The sequence below is a fragment of the Carcharhinus amblyrhynchos genome, chromosome 29 (assembly GCF_965287045.1).
Source record: "Carcharhinus amblyrhynchos chromosome 29, sCarAmb.v2.hapA, whole genome shotgun sequence".
Classification (NCBI taxonomy): Eukaryota; Metazoa; Chordata; class Chondrichthyes; order Carcharhiniformes; family Carcharhinidae; genus Carcharhinus; species Carcharhinus amblyrhynchos.
In genome coordinates, this window is record NC_137352.1 from 29,663,970 (window position 1) to 29,680,248 (window position 16,279).

At 46.1% G+C, this 16,279-nt stretch overlaps 1 protein-coding gene across 1 annotated transcript in view; it reads left to right on the top strand.

Annotated features, from left to right (window-relative positions):
- LOC145359798 (roundabout homolog 2-like) overlaps positions 1 to 16,279 on the top strand; it is a 286,183-nt gene that overhangs the window by 249,545 nt on the left and 20,359 nt on the right. Inside the window, exons 15-16 of the mRNA XM_080214574.1 lie at positions 3,609 to 3,733; positions 12,914 to 13,085. Of these exons, the coding sequence (XP_080070700.1) occupies positions 3,609 to 3,733; positions 12,914 to 13,085 (297 nt within the window). The remainder of the gene's footprint in view (positions 1 to 3,608; positions 3,734 to 12,913; positions 13,086 to 16,279) is intronic.

Here is a 16,279-nt window from a genome sequence, read left to right on the forward strand (position 1 = left end):
GTTCGATCTTCACCTCCAGTGACTAATGTCACATCATGCACTGTATTTATGAGCTGCCATGAGACAATCTATATCACGCCTCCAGTATGCGGCATACCATGAGGCAATCCCATATTACTGGCACAGAAACCACTTTTGTTCCCTTTAATATATCCAAACAATGGTGAAACTTTTAAAGAGAATTTTAACGAGCCCAAAGATATGCGAGTTTGGTGGTTTGGCCATGCTAAATTAACCCTAATGTCAGGGGGATTAGCAGGGTAAATATGAGGAGTCATGGGAATAGGGCCTGGGTGGGATTGTGGTCGGTACAGACTCAATGGGCTGAATGGCCTCCTTCTGCACTGTAAGGATTCTAAGAATTCCGAGCTTCTGAATGCAGCACATTGTATAGATCTCCTGCTGGGACAGTGGTTAATTTATTCAATTTTTAATTAATGTATTAATTATTTAATGCATAGACAGATGACAAGGTGTCACATTTAAAAAAAACTTTAATCCATATCAAATAACTAAAAAAACTATTGATTAAACACTTGCTTAGGCAGCCATATTTTAAGCAATCAAACTGAACTTTTGCCCCTTTCTACTTTTACTGGCAATCAAAAACTACAATTTTGTAATGTTACTCAGACTCTTAAGTAGACATTCAGAGTTCCTGGAACTAATCCAAAGTGTTCTATGGCTTCCAACGGTTTTACTTCTGTTCTTTTTCCTTTCCCAATACTATCTTAACACAATGCGAGATTTTTTTCCTAGGGATTCTTCCTACAGCTTTGGTTAGGCAAACCCTTAATATTGTTTCAATTTCTCACAAACTAGCTTGTCAAATTGGCATGAACTGCCACCCACGTTCCACATGGTGAATGGTAAGAATCAGCATTTCTCTCCTTATAGTGTAGGCCTGGCCAACATCTTCTTGCTCCTCCCCTCACATCACCCAAAGCCGAAACTGCAATTTCCCTCCTATCTGCGTTTATAGGGAAGCCTATAACCTGATCTCAAAATGGCTTCCTCTACCATCTTCTCTATAGTAACAAGAAATACAGTAGTCCTGTACCTAAATAGAACAGATAATCGGATATATCTAATTACTACTGCATTGTATCTTAGTAACAAAGGTACAGGTTCCAGATCAACAATAAATGTCTTGATACCAACAACACCTTTCTTGGAGGCTTAGGGTCTTCTCATTGTGGACTTAAGAAACAGCTGTCATTGTTTCCAATAGTTCATATTTGGTACACATCTCTTGCAATAACATTATGTCATAGGACTTTTTTTTAATTCAGGAGAGATTCCTGTAAATCGTAGAATCCCTAAAGTGAAGAAGGAGGCCCACTGAGTCTACACTCCAACAATCCCACCCAGCCCTACATCCATAACCCCATGTATTTACTCTGCTAATCCCCTGACACTAAGGGGCAATTTAGCACAGCCAATCAACCTAACCTGCACATCTTTGGACTGTGGGAGGAAACTGAAACATCCAGAGAAAACCCACACAGGCACAAGGAGAACGTGCAAACTCCAGACAGACAGTGACCCAAGCCAGGAATCGAACCTGGGTCCCTGACGCTGTGAAGCAGCAGTGCTAACCACTGTACCACCCTGCTGATCTTGTGACTCTCACGACAACTAAACCACCCGGATTTACTGTCAGACAGTCATCAGCATGGGTTATGTAACTCCTTTTGTTTGACCTACATTTAAAGACACAGTTCAAAACCATGATAATCTTTTAAATTAAAAGAAATAGTCAAACATCATTGTCTTTAAACCTCACACTTGTAACAGCATCATGACATGAGCAGTTCTTTTTTAAAACTGAATTTGAAACCTTATTTGAGGGCCTCAGATTGAAGCAGCGTCAATACATTAACAAATCTCAAGCTGCTGTGTATCAGATTAGTTTCTAACCTGCAGAAGCAAAGGGCTGATAGGACTGCGGAGTAAAATAAGATCAAGTGAAGCACATGGCCTATTTACTGAGAAAGTTTCCTTTTATAGCCATGTTCACTTCACTCAATAACCCAAGATCAAGATAGTCGGAGAGGAGGGACTCCCACGTCAGCTGAAGCACAATGTGTGAATGATCACAGGCGTAGCAACCAACAGTCTATCCCACGCAATCCCCTGTTCCTCATTCTTTTCCGCTTTTTCCTCTTCAGATCTCATCCTCACATCTTCCTCCGATCAGCGTTTGTCAAGGTTTTGGGAGGAAGCTGTCTGTCTGTTCAGCTTCCCAGCTGTGCGGTAGACCATAGCATAAGGAGGCCAGAAGAAGGAATGAGAGAGGGGGAATTCAGTTTAACACCCACAGAATACATACCCTCTTCCCCTTAATAAAAACCTGATAACAGATATTCATCAGTAATGCCGATCCAAGTTCTGCCCCAGTGTACATGGAGTTTGTCTAATGGCTGGAATGCAAAGAAGAAATGCTACAACTTAATAGGCCGATTGACTTGGTTTAATCTCTGAAACAAAGACTGTAGCTTGACTTGATGTAACAGTGAAGGGAAATAGAATCCTGTCTGTTAATGAAATACGGGGCCCCAGGCTTTCCTCAAGAGGTTGAATGGTCTGGGGTAAAGTGTGATACAATGGATTGTACATGATCTGCGGAAAGGGTGGACTTGATGGGCCATTAGGTTTCCCCGCCTGAAGTGAGCTGTCCACATGTGAGGAGAGCAGCCCCGTGTAATGGCTGCCCTCTGTCTCTGACAAAAAAAATGAGGGAATCCGTAATGTTACACCTTGGGTCATTAATAATCGCAGCAAGACTTTCACCGCCTTGTTTCTTTTTGGGGAGGACACGCTCTGATCTTATTTGCTCGCCATGACCGAGGTTTGCCCCCAGGAGAATATCTGCTCCTCAATCCAGGAACTGTTCATTTGGACAAAAACAGTCGCTTTCAGGATTTACTCCCACTTGGAAATAAGTGGGTGGCACGGTGGTTAGCACTGCTGCTTCACAGCTCTGAGGACATTGGTTCGATTCCTGGCTCGGGTCACTGTCTGTGTGGAGTTTGCACATTCTCCCCATGTCTGAGTGGGTTTCCTCCGGTTTCTTCCCACAATCCAAAGATGTGCGGGTTAGGTTGATTGGCTATGCTAAAATTGCCCCGTAGTGTCCTGAGATGTGTAGGTTAGAGGGATTAACGGGTAAAACATGTAGGGATATGGGGGTAGGGCCTGGGCGGGATTGTGGTCGGTGCAGACTCAATGGGCCGAAGGGCCTTGTTTTGCACTGTAGGTTTCTATGATTGCCAACGCAGGGTGGCAACATGGCTTGATCTTCTCAACTGCTCTGCGAATGTGGCATGAAGTTGTTTCTGAGCACAGTAATGTTTTTATACGTGTTTCCTTTAAATCTATCAAGTAATTCGAAAGAAAGCTTTATTTGGAAAATTTGTTAATTGCTGTAAGTTACCGCCTGACTCCCACCAGCCCTGCTTTGACCTCCCGCAGCAGGACCGCTGCACATCCTTGAATCTCAAACATGTTCAGCCACTAAAGTGCAACAGGAGATGTTTCAGAATCCTGCGGCGTGGTTTCTCTTCGCTTAAACATTCTTTTCTTCCTTTCGCGCACAACAAAAACAGCCCCCGCTGCCGCACCACAAGCCGTTACCGTGGCGACAATTGGCTTGAGCAACAGCACCAGTATCAGCGTGTCCTGGGAGCCACCCCCTGCCGAGGAGCAGAATGGAATCATCCAGGAGTACCGGGTAAGCTGGGACACATGAGGGGATAAATCAAATGAACAGTGGGGCAGGGGAAGCTAATGACCTGGGTCTGAAAATATATTAGCCTAATTTCTCAACAGTTGGGACACGTTAATTAAAGAATTTAATCATAATTGTTCTGAGGTGAAGAATGAAAACAAAAGAAGCCTCATAAATCCGTGGGGACTTGGCATTTTTACAATGAGCCTTTAATTGTGCTAAGGTTACTGTTTACCATATGTTCATTAGTTTAATTGATCTTTATTCTCCCTACAGCTGGCCTGTCTTGGGGAGGGTTGGCGAGGGGAGGGGGGGTGGGGTTTGTCACGCATACTCAGTTCAAAAGCTTAAATAGGAAAGAATTGAGGGATATATTTGGCGCTTAATTTCCAGTTAAGTTGGTTTCTATCAGTATGTCTTTTCTAGATGTAAATACCCGCCGGACGAAATAGTATCTGGCATTGAATTCACCAGTCGCAAATTGGAGAGGCAGCAGTCTGATAGTAGGCATGGCAGAAAACTGGCCAAATCTCAGCACACACATGCTGTCGCACACGCTCTCACACACTCGCATGCACACACTTGTACTCACACTCATACACACTCACATGTGCACATACACGCACATGCGTGCGCATACACACACACAGGCACACACACACGCAACGCGCACACACACACAAGCACGCGCTCTCACACGCACGCACACACTCTCACACGCACGCACACACTCTCACACGCACGCACACACTCTCACACGCACGCACACACTCTCACACGCACGCACACACACACACGCGCACGCACTCACACACGCACACACACGCACACACACACAATAATGCAGGCCTTACTCTGCGCACTCAGCCAACTTGTCTGTACAAATGCCGTGGGTTTTGTTCAGCCTTCTACATGGTGTAGACAGTAAAGAACTAAACGTGTGCCTTAGCGTTGAGAAGACAGATTGACAGAGCAGAACATGAAGGCAATCATTGATGGTGTTCGTCAGGAGAAAAACAGCCACTTCTGCTCCGCTGGGGGCTCCAGTCACCACGCAGTGCAGGCAAAGAGGACAGAGTCTCATCTGCCAGCGTAAATTTACTAACCAGTTGAACAATCACCGTGTCTACTGATTTCAGTTCCCCCAGACTCAGTAACACAATCTGTTCACAGCCGCTGCGATTATCAACCACACCGGCTGGATGAATGTTCTGGCTGGATGCATCACTTGTCCTTTATAGGAATTGCTGGATTTTCATTATGCTCATCTCAAAGGAATGATAATTAAATGGGGACTATACAGGATGGCATTTTCATCCCCCACCTCTCCAACCACCCATTCCTCTACCCCAACCAGATAACCACCCAGATGGAGAAAAAAAAGACGGGCCTTTATGGTACCAACTGTTTCTTTGCTAATGTTCAGCCAGATCCCTAATGTCTCTCTCAGTATCCTGTGTTGCTGCCTGTATCTCTGCTGATGTTAATCCAGCTCCCTCACACACACTCAGTAACCTCTCTCTCAGCATCCTATGGATTTTCTCTGGGTGCTCCAGTTTTTTTAAAATAAATTTGTGGGACATAGGCATCACTGGTTGGCCACCATTTATTGCCTATTCCTAGTTGCCCGAGGGCAGTTGAGAGTCAACCACATTTCTGAGGCTCTGGAGTCACATGTAGGCCAGACCAGGTATGGACAGCAGATTTCCTTCCCTAAAGGACATTAGTGAACCAGATGGGTTTTTCTCACAATCGACATGGTCATCAGTGGATTCTTAATTCCAGATATTTCTTATCGAATTCAAATTCCACCACTTGCCATGACAGGATTCGAACCCAGGAGACCCTGAACATTAGCTGAGTTTCTGGATTAACAGTCCAGAGATAATACCACTAGGCCATCACCTATCCTGTCCCATGGCCCAAAGATATGTTGGTTTGGTGGATTGGCCACGCTAAATTGTCCTTAGTATTCAAAGGTGTGTAGATTAGGAGGGAATAGCGGGATAAATGGGTGGGCTTACGGGGATAGGGCAGGAGTGGGCCTGGGTAAGATGCTGTGTTGGAGAGCCAGGGTGGACTTGATGGGCTGAATGGCTTCTGCACTGTAGAGATCCTATGATGATGACTGACTGTATCTCTCCTAATGTTAATCCAGCCCCTCACACTATCACTCAGTAACCCCTTCCTCAGCATCCTGTGTTACTGACTGTATCTCTACGAACACTAATCTAGCTCCCTCACAGTCACTCAGTAACCCCTTCTTCAGTGTCCTGTATTACTGACTGTATGCCTACGAATATTAATCCAGCTCCCTCACACTGTCACTCAGTAACCCTCCCCTCAGCATCCTATATTACTGACTGTATCTCTCCTAATGTTAATCCAGCCCCTCACACTATCACTCAGTAACCCCTTCCTCAGCATCCTGTGTTACTGACTGTATCTCTACGAACACTAATCTAGCTCCCTCACAGTCACTCAGTAACCCCTTCTTCAGTGTCCTGTATTACTGACTGTATGCCTACGAATATTAATCCAGCTCCCTCACACTGTCACTCAGTAACCCTTCCCTCAGCATCCTATATTACTGACTGTATCTCTCCTGATGTTAATTCAGCTTCCTCACACTCATTCAATACATGCTTGGATTGTTGGGGTCAGTAACTCCCATCCTATCATTGGAACTCAACAACTATGAATATATAATGAATTCTACATGCGGGGTGGCAAAAGAGAAATGACATTTCAGTCTCTGCTTTTATGAGTAAGTCTGGATAAACCTGAGGTCCAAAAGAATTTTAAGTACAATGAATATAATCGGCCTGATGTAGATGGGTGCAGGCTGATACAATCCATCATTTGACAGGTCTTGCATTGGCATTATAGTTGAGATCGAATTATTCCACTAAACCTTGGTGCAAATGCTTCCTCTGAATAGTGGAAGATAATCTTGGCTTAAACTAACAAGAAATCAGCCCAAAACTAACATAACCCTCATGCCCTAAGCCCCAGGAGCTGAGAAAGTCACATTTAAATTATTGGTGTTACGTTTCATTGATAGGCAACATAAGGTAAGAAGTGGATGGGGTTACGGGACCGCGCACTCTGTGTTCCTGGGGAGAGGCCCAGCCATTGTGATGGCTAGGTCTCATTTGCATCTGATTAGTGAGCTGCACATTGGCCTTCAGGAGGTTCGGGGCGGGGGGAGAAGGAAATCTGTTGACTTCTGCGCCAGAGGTTGGAGCTTTCCGTTTTTTAAAGTTTATTTATTAGTGTCGCGAGTAGGCTTACATTAACACTGCGATGAAGTTACTGTGAAAATACCCTAGTCGCCTGTTTGGGTACACTGAGGGAGCATTTAATACGGCCAATGCACCTAACCTGCACGTCTTTCGGACTGTGGGAGGAAACCGGAGTCCCCAGGGGAAACCCACGCAGACACGGGGAGAATGTGCAGACTCCGCACAGACAGTGACCCAAAATGGGAATCAAAACCGGTTCCTTGGCACTGTGAGGCAGCAGTGCGAACCACTGTGCCACCGTGCTGCATCAAGGAGCCCTCAGAGGGGGTCAGTGGGAAGAGGCAAGTGTTACTGAGGGGCCAGTAAGTGTCTGAAAAGCTTTTTGTAGGGTCTGACCCCAAAAGCTGATTTTTAAAAGTTGCATATTTTAGCTTAGTGATGAACCTGTGGAATTCTCCACCACAGAAGGCTGTGAAGGCCAATCACTGAATATATTTAAGAAGGAAACAAACAGGCTTCTGGACTCTAAAGGCATCAACAGGTTTGGGGAGGGAGTGGGATAATGGTGTTGAGATTGAGGATCAGCCATGATTATATTGAATGGTGGAACAGAATAGAAGGGCCAAATAGGCTGTTCCTGCTCCTATTTTCTGTATTTCCAAGCTCTCGCCCACCCACTCACACTACCACCTACTCCCCCCCCCCGCCCCCCCCCCCCCCCCACACACACACACACACACACACACACACACACACACACACACACACAGCACACTTGACTCTGACATACGCCATCATTCCCTCATCGCCACTGAACCAAATTCCTGGAATTTTCTCCCAAATAGCATTGTGGGAACAAAGCAGTCTAACCAGAAACTCAATTTCTCAAGGCGGCTAGGCATGCACAATAAATGGAGTTTTGCTAATCACCCTTATATCCTGAGGAAAAGAAAAGTCATGAGGATTTCACCTCAAGTCTTTCTAGCAGTTAAGAGGGAGAAGGGGGTGGGGTTGCGGTTACGGGACCACAGACCCTGTGTTCCTGGAGAGGTGCCATTGTGATGGTTACGCCTCATTTGCATCTGATTGGTGAGCTGTAGATCAGCCTTCAGGGACAGCTGGGGGAGGTAGGGGAGAGAAAAGGATAGGGACAAAATGTGGCTTCAGTGTAAACAAAAGACTGGAAGGAAAATCTGAAATCTATATTCATAATGAAAATTCACAGTCAAAGTCAGAGGGTGAGATTTTACGGCCTTGCTCATCCCGAAACCATAAGATTCCGCCTGAGGTCAATGGACTTTTCCATTGTCCGCTCCTCGCCCGCTCCGATTCCTGTGGCAGGTGGGGTGGTAACATTACAGCCATAGAGTTTTACAGCATGAGACCCTTCAGCCCATCCTGTCTGTGCCAACCATCAAACATCTATCTATTCAAATGCCATTTTCCAGCACTTGGTCCATAGCCTTGTGTGTTATGGCATCTCAAGTGCACATCTAAATGCTTCTTAAATGTTATAGGGGTTCCCGCTTCCTCCACTCTTTCAGGCAATGAGTTCCAGATCTTTCCTCAATCAGATCCCCCCTCAGCCCAGGCAACATCCTGGTGAATCTCCTCTGCACCTCCTCTAATGTAATCACTTCCTTCCTACAGTATGGTGACCAGAACTGCACACAGTACTCCAGATATGTTGTCTAACCAGTCTTTCATACAGCTCCATCATAACCCCCCCTGCTCTTATATTCAGTGCCTCAATTAACAAAGGCAAGTGTCCCATATGGCCTCTTTACCACCTTATTTATCTGTCCTGCTGTCTTTAGAGATCTATGGACATGCACACCGTCATTAAGGAGGAAATTGCGAGGCATCTTGAAGGGAATTGCTTGATAGGGCGGACGCAACACGGTTTCATTAAAGGGAAGTCGTGTCTGACAAATTTACTGGAGTTCTATGAGGATGTGTCGAGGGCAGTGGATAGAGGAGAGCCGGTGGATGTGGTCTTTCTGGATTTTCAGAAGGCGTTTGACAAGGTACCTCACAAGAGGTTATTGCAGAAGGTCAGGGGACATGGAGTTGGGGGTAGGGTGTTAGCGTGGATAGAGGATTGGTTGTCAAATAGGAGGCAGAGAGTGGGGGTCAATGGGTGCTATTCGGATTGGCGGTTGGTGACTAGTGGGGTGCCCCAGGGGTCGGTGCTGGGGCCTCAGCTATTTACCATTTATATAGATGATCTGGAGGAGGGAACCGAGTGCAGGGTGTCGAAATTTGCTGATGACACCAAGATTGGGGGAAAGGCAAATTGTGCGGAGGGTGTGGAGAGTCTGCAGAAGGATCTAGATAGGCTGGGCGAATGGGCCAGGAAATGGCAAATGGAATTTAATGTTGGCAAGTGTGAGGTGGTCCACTTTGGTAGGAAGAATGGTAGGAAGGACTATTACTTACGTGGCGAAAAACTGCAGCAGGCGACGGTGCAGAGGGACCTCGGGGTCCTTGTGCATGAGTCGCAAAAACCCAGCTTGCAGGTGCAGCAGGTGGTCAGGAAGGCGAATGGGATGCTGGCCTTCATAGCGAGGGGGATTGAATATAAAAGTAGGGAGGTCTTGCTGCAGCTGTATGGGGCATTGGTGAGGCCGCAGCTGGAGTACTGTGTGCAGTTTTGGGCGCCGCACCTGCGCAAGGATATTTTGGCCCTGGAGGGAGTGCAGAGGAGGTTTACTAGGCTGATACCGGAGTTGAGGGGATTGAGCTATGAGGAGAGGCTGAATAAACTAGGCTTGTACTCGTTAGAGTTTAGAAGAATGAGGGGAGATCTCATTGAGACGTATAAGATGATGAATGGGATGGATAGGATAGAGGTGGAGAGACTCTTCCCGCTCAAAAAAGACAGTAGGACTAGGGGGCACAGCCTCAAGATAAAGGGGAGGCGGTTTAGAACGGAGTTGAGGAGGAACTTCTTCACTCAAAGGGTGGTGAATCTCTGGAATTCTCTGCCCGTTGAAGTGGTGGAGGCTGCCTCGCTAAATATTTTTAAGAAGCGGGTTGATGGGTTCTTGATAAGAGAGGGGATTAAGGGTTATGGGGAGAGGGCGGGAAAGTGGAACTGAGCCACAACAGATCAGCCATGATCTTATTGAATGGCGGGGCAGGCTCGAAGGGCTAGATGGCCTACTCCTGCTCCTATTTCTTATGTTCTTATGTCTTTCTGATCCTCTGTATTACTTAGAGCCTGACCATTTATTGTATATTCCTTGCCTTGCTGAGCCTAACAAAATGTTTTATCTAACACTTTTCAGGGTTAAATTCCATTTGACATTGTTCTGACTATCTAACCAGCCTGTCTGCATTGTCCTGTAATCTGAGGCTTTGCTCTTCGTTTCTTACCATGTCAATAATTTTTGTGACATCTAAGAATGTATCCTCACAACAAGGAACGTCATGCAGTTGGAGCGCAGAACCATAATTTTTTTTTTAATTCCGTACACAATTTTTGGGGGGGAAAAATGAACTGATGGGAAATTAAAGGGAGCCACCAAGGATTGCTTGGTGTATGCTCCCATTGGCAAGGTTCACTGCCAAGGCAGTGCAATCATCATCTTCCCCATATAAAAAATCCCTCCTTCTGTATCAGTATATTTTGGCCCACTGGGAATTGACAATCCCCAACTCTCCCGTGCTCTCACCCAAATCTCCCCACCCCGCCCAATGCCCACAACTGCCTTTAGAGTGTCCCTTTGTGGATGATAGGGGGGACATAGTGGTTAGCACTGCAGCCTCATAGCGCCACCTACCCAGGTTTGATTCCTGGCTTAGGTCACTGTGCGGAGTCTGCGCCTCCTCCCTGTGGTTCTTCTATGGTTCTATGTAGTTGTGAGTTTACTCTGGGTGTTCCAGTTTCCTCCCACAGTCTGAAAGACGTGCTGGTTAGGTGCATTGGCCATGCTAAATTCTCCCGCACAGGCACCAGAGTGTGATGACTCGGAATTTTCACAGTTATTTAATTGCAGTGTTAATGTAAGCCTCCCTGTGCCGCGCCTGCCCCAAAACTGGAAAATCCCACCCCAGGTCAACAGACCTTGGCATGGTCCACCTCCCTGCTCACGACAACTCCCGTGCTGGGTGGGACGGAAAAACTCCCCCCTTTGAATTTTAACACTATATTGTCTGTGTGAAGTTATTGGGAGATTCCACACCTGATTGTCACGCTTGGCTTCCAAGTAGGAATTCTTGAGGAGGAGTTGCAAGATGCCTGGGATGGTCAGATAGATGATCCCAGGGGATTGGGAAGGGGAAGTGGAGGAGGTGTGATATGTCGTCCAATTCCTGACTCCAGTGTGATGGGGGGAGGATTTTTTTTTTCACCCATCCAAAGCTTCGTCAAAATGCTGGGTTATATTTAAAATGGTGGAGAAACATGAGACAAGCAATGTCAGTATAATATTTAAATTGCCCACCTCTGAGGAGCAGCCCAACCACCTCCCTCCCACCCCCCCCCCTTCATTCACACTGGATGTGAGTAGGTTGGGATTCAGTTTTATCAGCTCGACCACCCACCCAATCCCTGAAACAACCCCTTTTTAATGGGGGGGCGGGGGGGGGGGTAGTATGGGTGATGGGGGGAAGGGGTAGTGTGGGCGCATTAGTGATTAAGCCTCCACGCACAGAGTGGTGAATGTTTGGAAATAACCTGTCAGGCAGACAAACATCGTAGGAATTGGAAGGATGAGCTCCATCGAGCAAAATGAGCTCTCCCTCTTGCTGCAATTGTTCTTTGAAGGAATCATCACTTCAAAAATGCAGGAATATTGAATATGCTGTATCCAGTTTCCTGTCAAACTGGCCATCAGAGCTGTTGTTCCTTAAAGCAGATTAATCTAATTCAGGTCTGGACTTCCTAATAAACCCTAATCTTTGGGTATTAAGGCAGTCGGAAGACAATATCTGGCAATGTGTTACTTCTGTTTCCAAAAATAACTCTGTAATTATAATGTAATAGATATCTGTATGTACATCATTAATGTGGGTTCACAGTAATATATTTTATATTACAATGTTCTCATGTTCATTACAATTAATAACCTCTGATTACATCCTTTCCGGATTATCACAGCTTGGTACGGCTCCTGTTCCGACTAAGACCACAAGTACAATGTGGTCCAGCCCATCAGGCAAACTATCCTCCCATCCACTGACTCTCTACACTTGCTGCTGTCCCGGAAAAGCAGCCAGTATAATCAAGGACCCCACGTACCCCAGACATACACTCATCCACTTTCTTCGGTTGGGGAAAAAATACCAAAATCTGAGATCACATGCCAACCGACTCAAGAACAGCTTCTTCCCTGCTACCATCAGACTTTTGAATGGACCTACCTTATATTAACTTAATCTTTCTCTACACCCTAACTATGACTGTAACATTACATTCTGCACCCTCTCCTTTCCTTCTCCCCCATGAACTCTACGAACAGCATGCTTTGTCGGTATAGCACGCAAGAAAAAATACTTTTAACTGGACCCCAATACATGTAACAATAATAAATCAAATCATTCATTGTACTTGAAGCTTTGGTAATTCTTTTGGTATAAATGGCAGTTACACAGTCACTCACTGCCTAATCACTTAATCCCACATTAATAAATTTATAATTAAATTGCTGTTTTTGAAAAAAAAGACATTATCACAAAGCCTGGTCTCAGTTCATTGCCTGCAGCTACACAATGACCCATGTGGCGGAAAGCTGAGTGCAAAGTAATTGAGATTCTCAAGATACTATAAGTCATTTCCCAAACATACTGACTTTAAAGGAAAGATCCCACTGATAGCGTCTAATGCGTAAGAAGATTTGTTTGCTACCGTGCTGATTTTATTTGCTTTAACCTTTGTCGTGTTTCGATTCCGGAGATTGACGCTGGTCTCGATTTCATCTGTTTGCCCTGGCAGATTTGGTGCTTGGGGAATGATACCCGTTTCCACGTCAACAAGTCCATTGACGGGACAGTCCATTCAACAGTTGTGCGGGGGCTGATAGCAGGCGTGCTGTACCGCGTGGAAGTGGCAGCAGCCACCAGTGCTGGAATTGGAGTGCGGAGCCAACCAGCAACTGTCCTTATAAGTAAGTAAGGAAGACTCGAAGGTAATGAGGGAAATGGCGGGGTGGCTTTTGTAGATACTAAACAAGTAAAAGCTATTCATGAATGCTTCTAGTAACACTTCCCCATAACACTGTGTGGCGAGTACTCCAATTGCTATAAAACAGTTTATTTTATTACTTATGGTGACTAACACTGGAGTAGAGCAATTACACTCTCGGTGACCTCAGGATCTGCTATTTGCAACAATGGAACCGCGAGGGAAAGACTTGCATTTATACAGCGCCTTTCATGAGACACAGGGGTCAGAATTTTCCTGTCTCGCCCGCCACGGGAACCGTAACGGGCAGGGCACGGACCATGCACAGGTCCATGGATCTCGGGCGAGATTTTCCAGTGTTAGGACGAACACGGCCAGACAATCCTGCCCAGGGTGTCCCAAAGCAGTTTTGAGCCAATGAAGTACTTTCTGAAGTGCAGTCACTATTGCGGCGTAGGAGATGTGGCAGTCGCTTTGCGGAAAGCAAGGACTGATAATCTGCCATGTGGAATGACAAAATAGTTTTTGCTCACACTAAAACAGAAAATGCTGGAAAATCTCAGCAGGTCTGACAGCACCTGTGGGGAGAGAAAAGAGCCAACATTTCAAGTCTAGACGTCACTTTGTCAGAATAGTTTTTGCTATTGGTTGAGGAATAAATGATGGCCAAAACATGCCAGGGAAGAACTCCCTCCTCTTCTTCAAATAGTGAAATGGGATCTTCTACACATACCTGAGAGGGAAGATGGCATACTGTTTAAACTTTCATCCAAATGCAATGCCTCTGTCCATGCAGTTCTCTCTCTAAACAGCACTGGGGTGTCAGCCTGGATAATAGGACTACCTTGGGCGGCACAGTGGTTAGCACTGCTGCTTCACAGCTCCAGGGTCCTGGGTTCGATTCTCGGCTCGGGTCACTGTCTGTGTGGAGTTTGCACATTCTCCTGGTGTCTGCATGGGTTTCCTCCGGGTACTCCGGTTTCCTCCCACAGTCCAAAGACGTGCGGGGTAGGTTGATTGGCCATGCTAAGAAACTGTCCCTTAGTATCCAGGAATGCTTAGGTTAGAGGGATTAGTGGGTATAATATGTAGGGATATGGGGGTAGGGCCTGGGTGGGATTGTGGTTGGTGCAGACTCGATGGGCCGAAGGGCCTCTTTCTGCACTGTTGGGTTCTATGAACTGTCGTCGTTAAGAAACATACCAAAGCTCCGTCTTTGCAGCAGAATGATACCCAGCGAGCTATACCTTCTAACACTCCTGTGCATTTAAAACTGTAACATCGAACACACTGGGGGTAACACTTGGGAATTGGTGGCTGGTATTTTCCGACCTTGCTCAGGCAAGGCTCGCACAATTCTGCCAGAAGCCAGTGGAGAATTCCGTTCTGCGAGCCGTGGCCATGCTGATTCAGGGGAGGGCGTGCCAGTAAAATCCCAGCGGGCATCATTAGTGAATGCAAAAACTCAGATCACCAGCACTAAGGAAGGACATTTGGACCGTACGGCATAAGGGGCAGGATTTTCTGGCCACCCTCACCCTCACCCTCACGCCCAAACATCCCACTTGAGGTCAGTGGACCTTTGCATGGTCTGTGTCGTTTTCCACCCCCCTCCCTCCACCCCTTCCCCTCCTGCCGCCTGCTACAGTTCCTGTGACGGGGGAGTGGGAAAATTCCTCCATTACGTACTGCAGATACAAAGCTTATCCACTGACCTCACCCTCCAGTGTCCGACCCCAGAATCCAATAGTACCATTTGTCATCTTCTCGCCCACCACAAGCTTTAATTCCCTGTTCCCGACGGAATCATGAACTGATCCAATTGCTTGTTGAATGCTTTGGTTGTGATAATCATCCAGCAATCTGACGCATGAAGACATTGTGAGTCATCCCGGAGATTGCCAAAATCCCCATTACTCATTGAAGGGAAGTGCCTGGTCCCCCACTAAGTATCAAGTTTTACAGCTCAGAACGGAAACTATCTTGTAACAGCTTTGCTTTAGAGCAAGGCACATTTACCAGAGGCGTTCAGAATGATGAAGGTTTTTGATTGAGTAGAGGGGGAGAGACTGTTTCTAATACCAGGAGGATTGATAACCAGAAGACAAAGATTTAAGATAATTAGAAAAAGAATGAAAGGGTAGACGTGAGAATTATTTTGTTTTTGATCTACAATTTACACTGATTAAAACAACAGTAAATGCAGTGTATCCTCACAGTGCAGAGGAGGCCATTCGGCCCATCAAGTCTGCACCGGCAACAATTCCATCCAGGCCCTAACCCCATAACCCCGCGTATTTACTCTGCTAATCCCTCGTACTAAGGGACAATTTATCATGGCCAATCCACCTTTCCTACACATCTTTGGACTGTTGGAGCAAACTGGAGCACCTGGAAGAAGCCCACACAGATATGTGGGGAAAAGTATAAACTCCTCACAGACAATGACCTGAGGCTGGAATTGAACCCTGGTCTCTGGCACTGTGAGGCAGCTGTGCTTGCCACTTGTGCCACCCAAATGCAGATTCAGTTGTATCTTTCAAAAGGGAATTGAAAAATTCGTTAGGCCACGTTTGGAATATTGTCTGCAATTCTGGTTGCCATAGTACCAGAGCGATGTGGATGCTTTGGAGAAGGTGCAAAGAAGGGTTGCCGGGATTTTGCTTTGCCTGAAGGGTTTTAGGTATGAGGAGAGGCTGGATAAACTTGCATTGTTTTCACAGGAAAAATGGAGGCTGAGGGGGCAACCTGATAGAAGTCTACAAAATTATGAGAGGCATTGATAGGGTAGATAGAGGTCTTTTTCCCAGGGTGGAAGAGTCGACTACAAGAGGGCAGAAGTTCAAGTTGAGAGGGAGTAAGTTTAGAGGAGATGTGCAGGGAAAGTTTTTCACACGGAGGATGGCAAATGCCTGTATCGCACTGCCAGTGGAGGTGGTGGAAGCAGGCACATTAGCAGCGTTCAGGACGTATCCTGATAGACACCTGAATGGGAGGCGAACAGAGAGATAGAAACTGCGTATTGGCACAGGCTTAGTGGGCTGAAGGGACTGTTCCTGTACTGTATTGTTCTTTGTTCTCTTTGTTCTTTGTGATATATACTTATAGGATTAATTGGATAGTTCTTTCAGAGAGAAGGCACAGCCACTGTGCAATGAATGGTGCAGTAAGATTCTC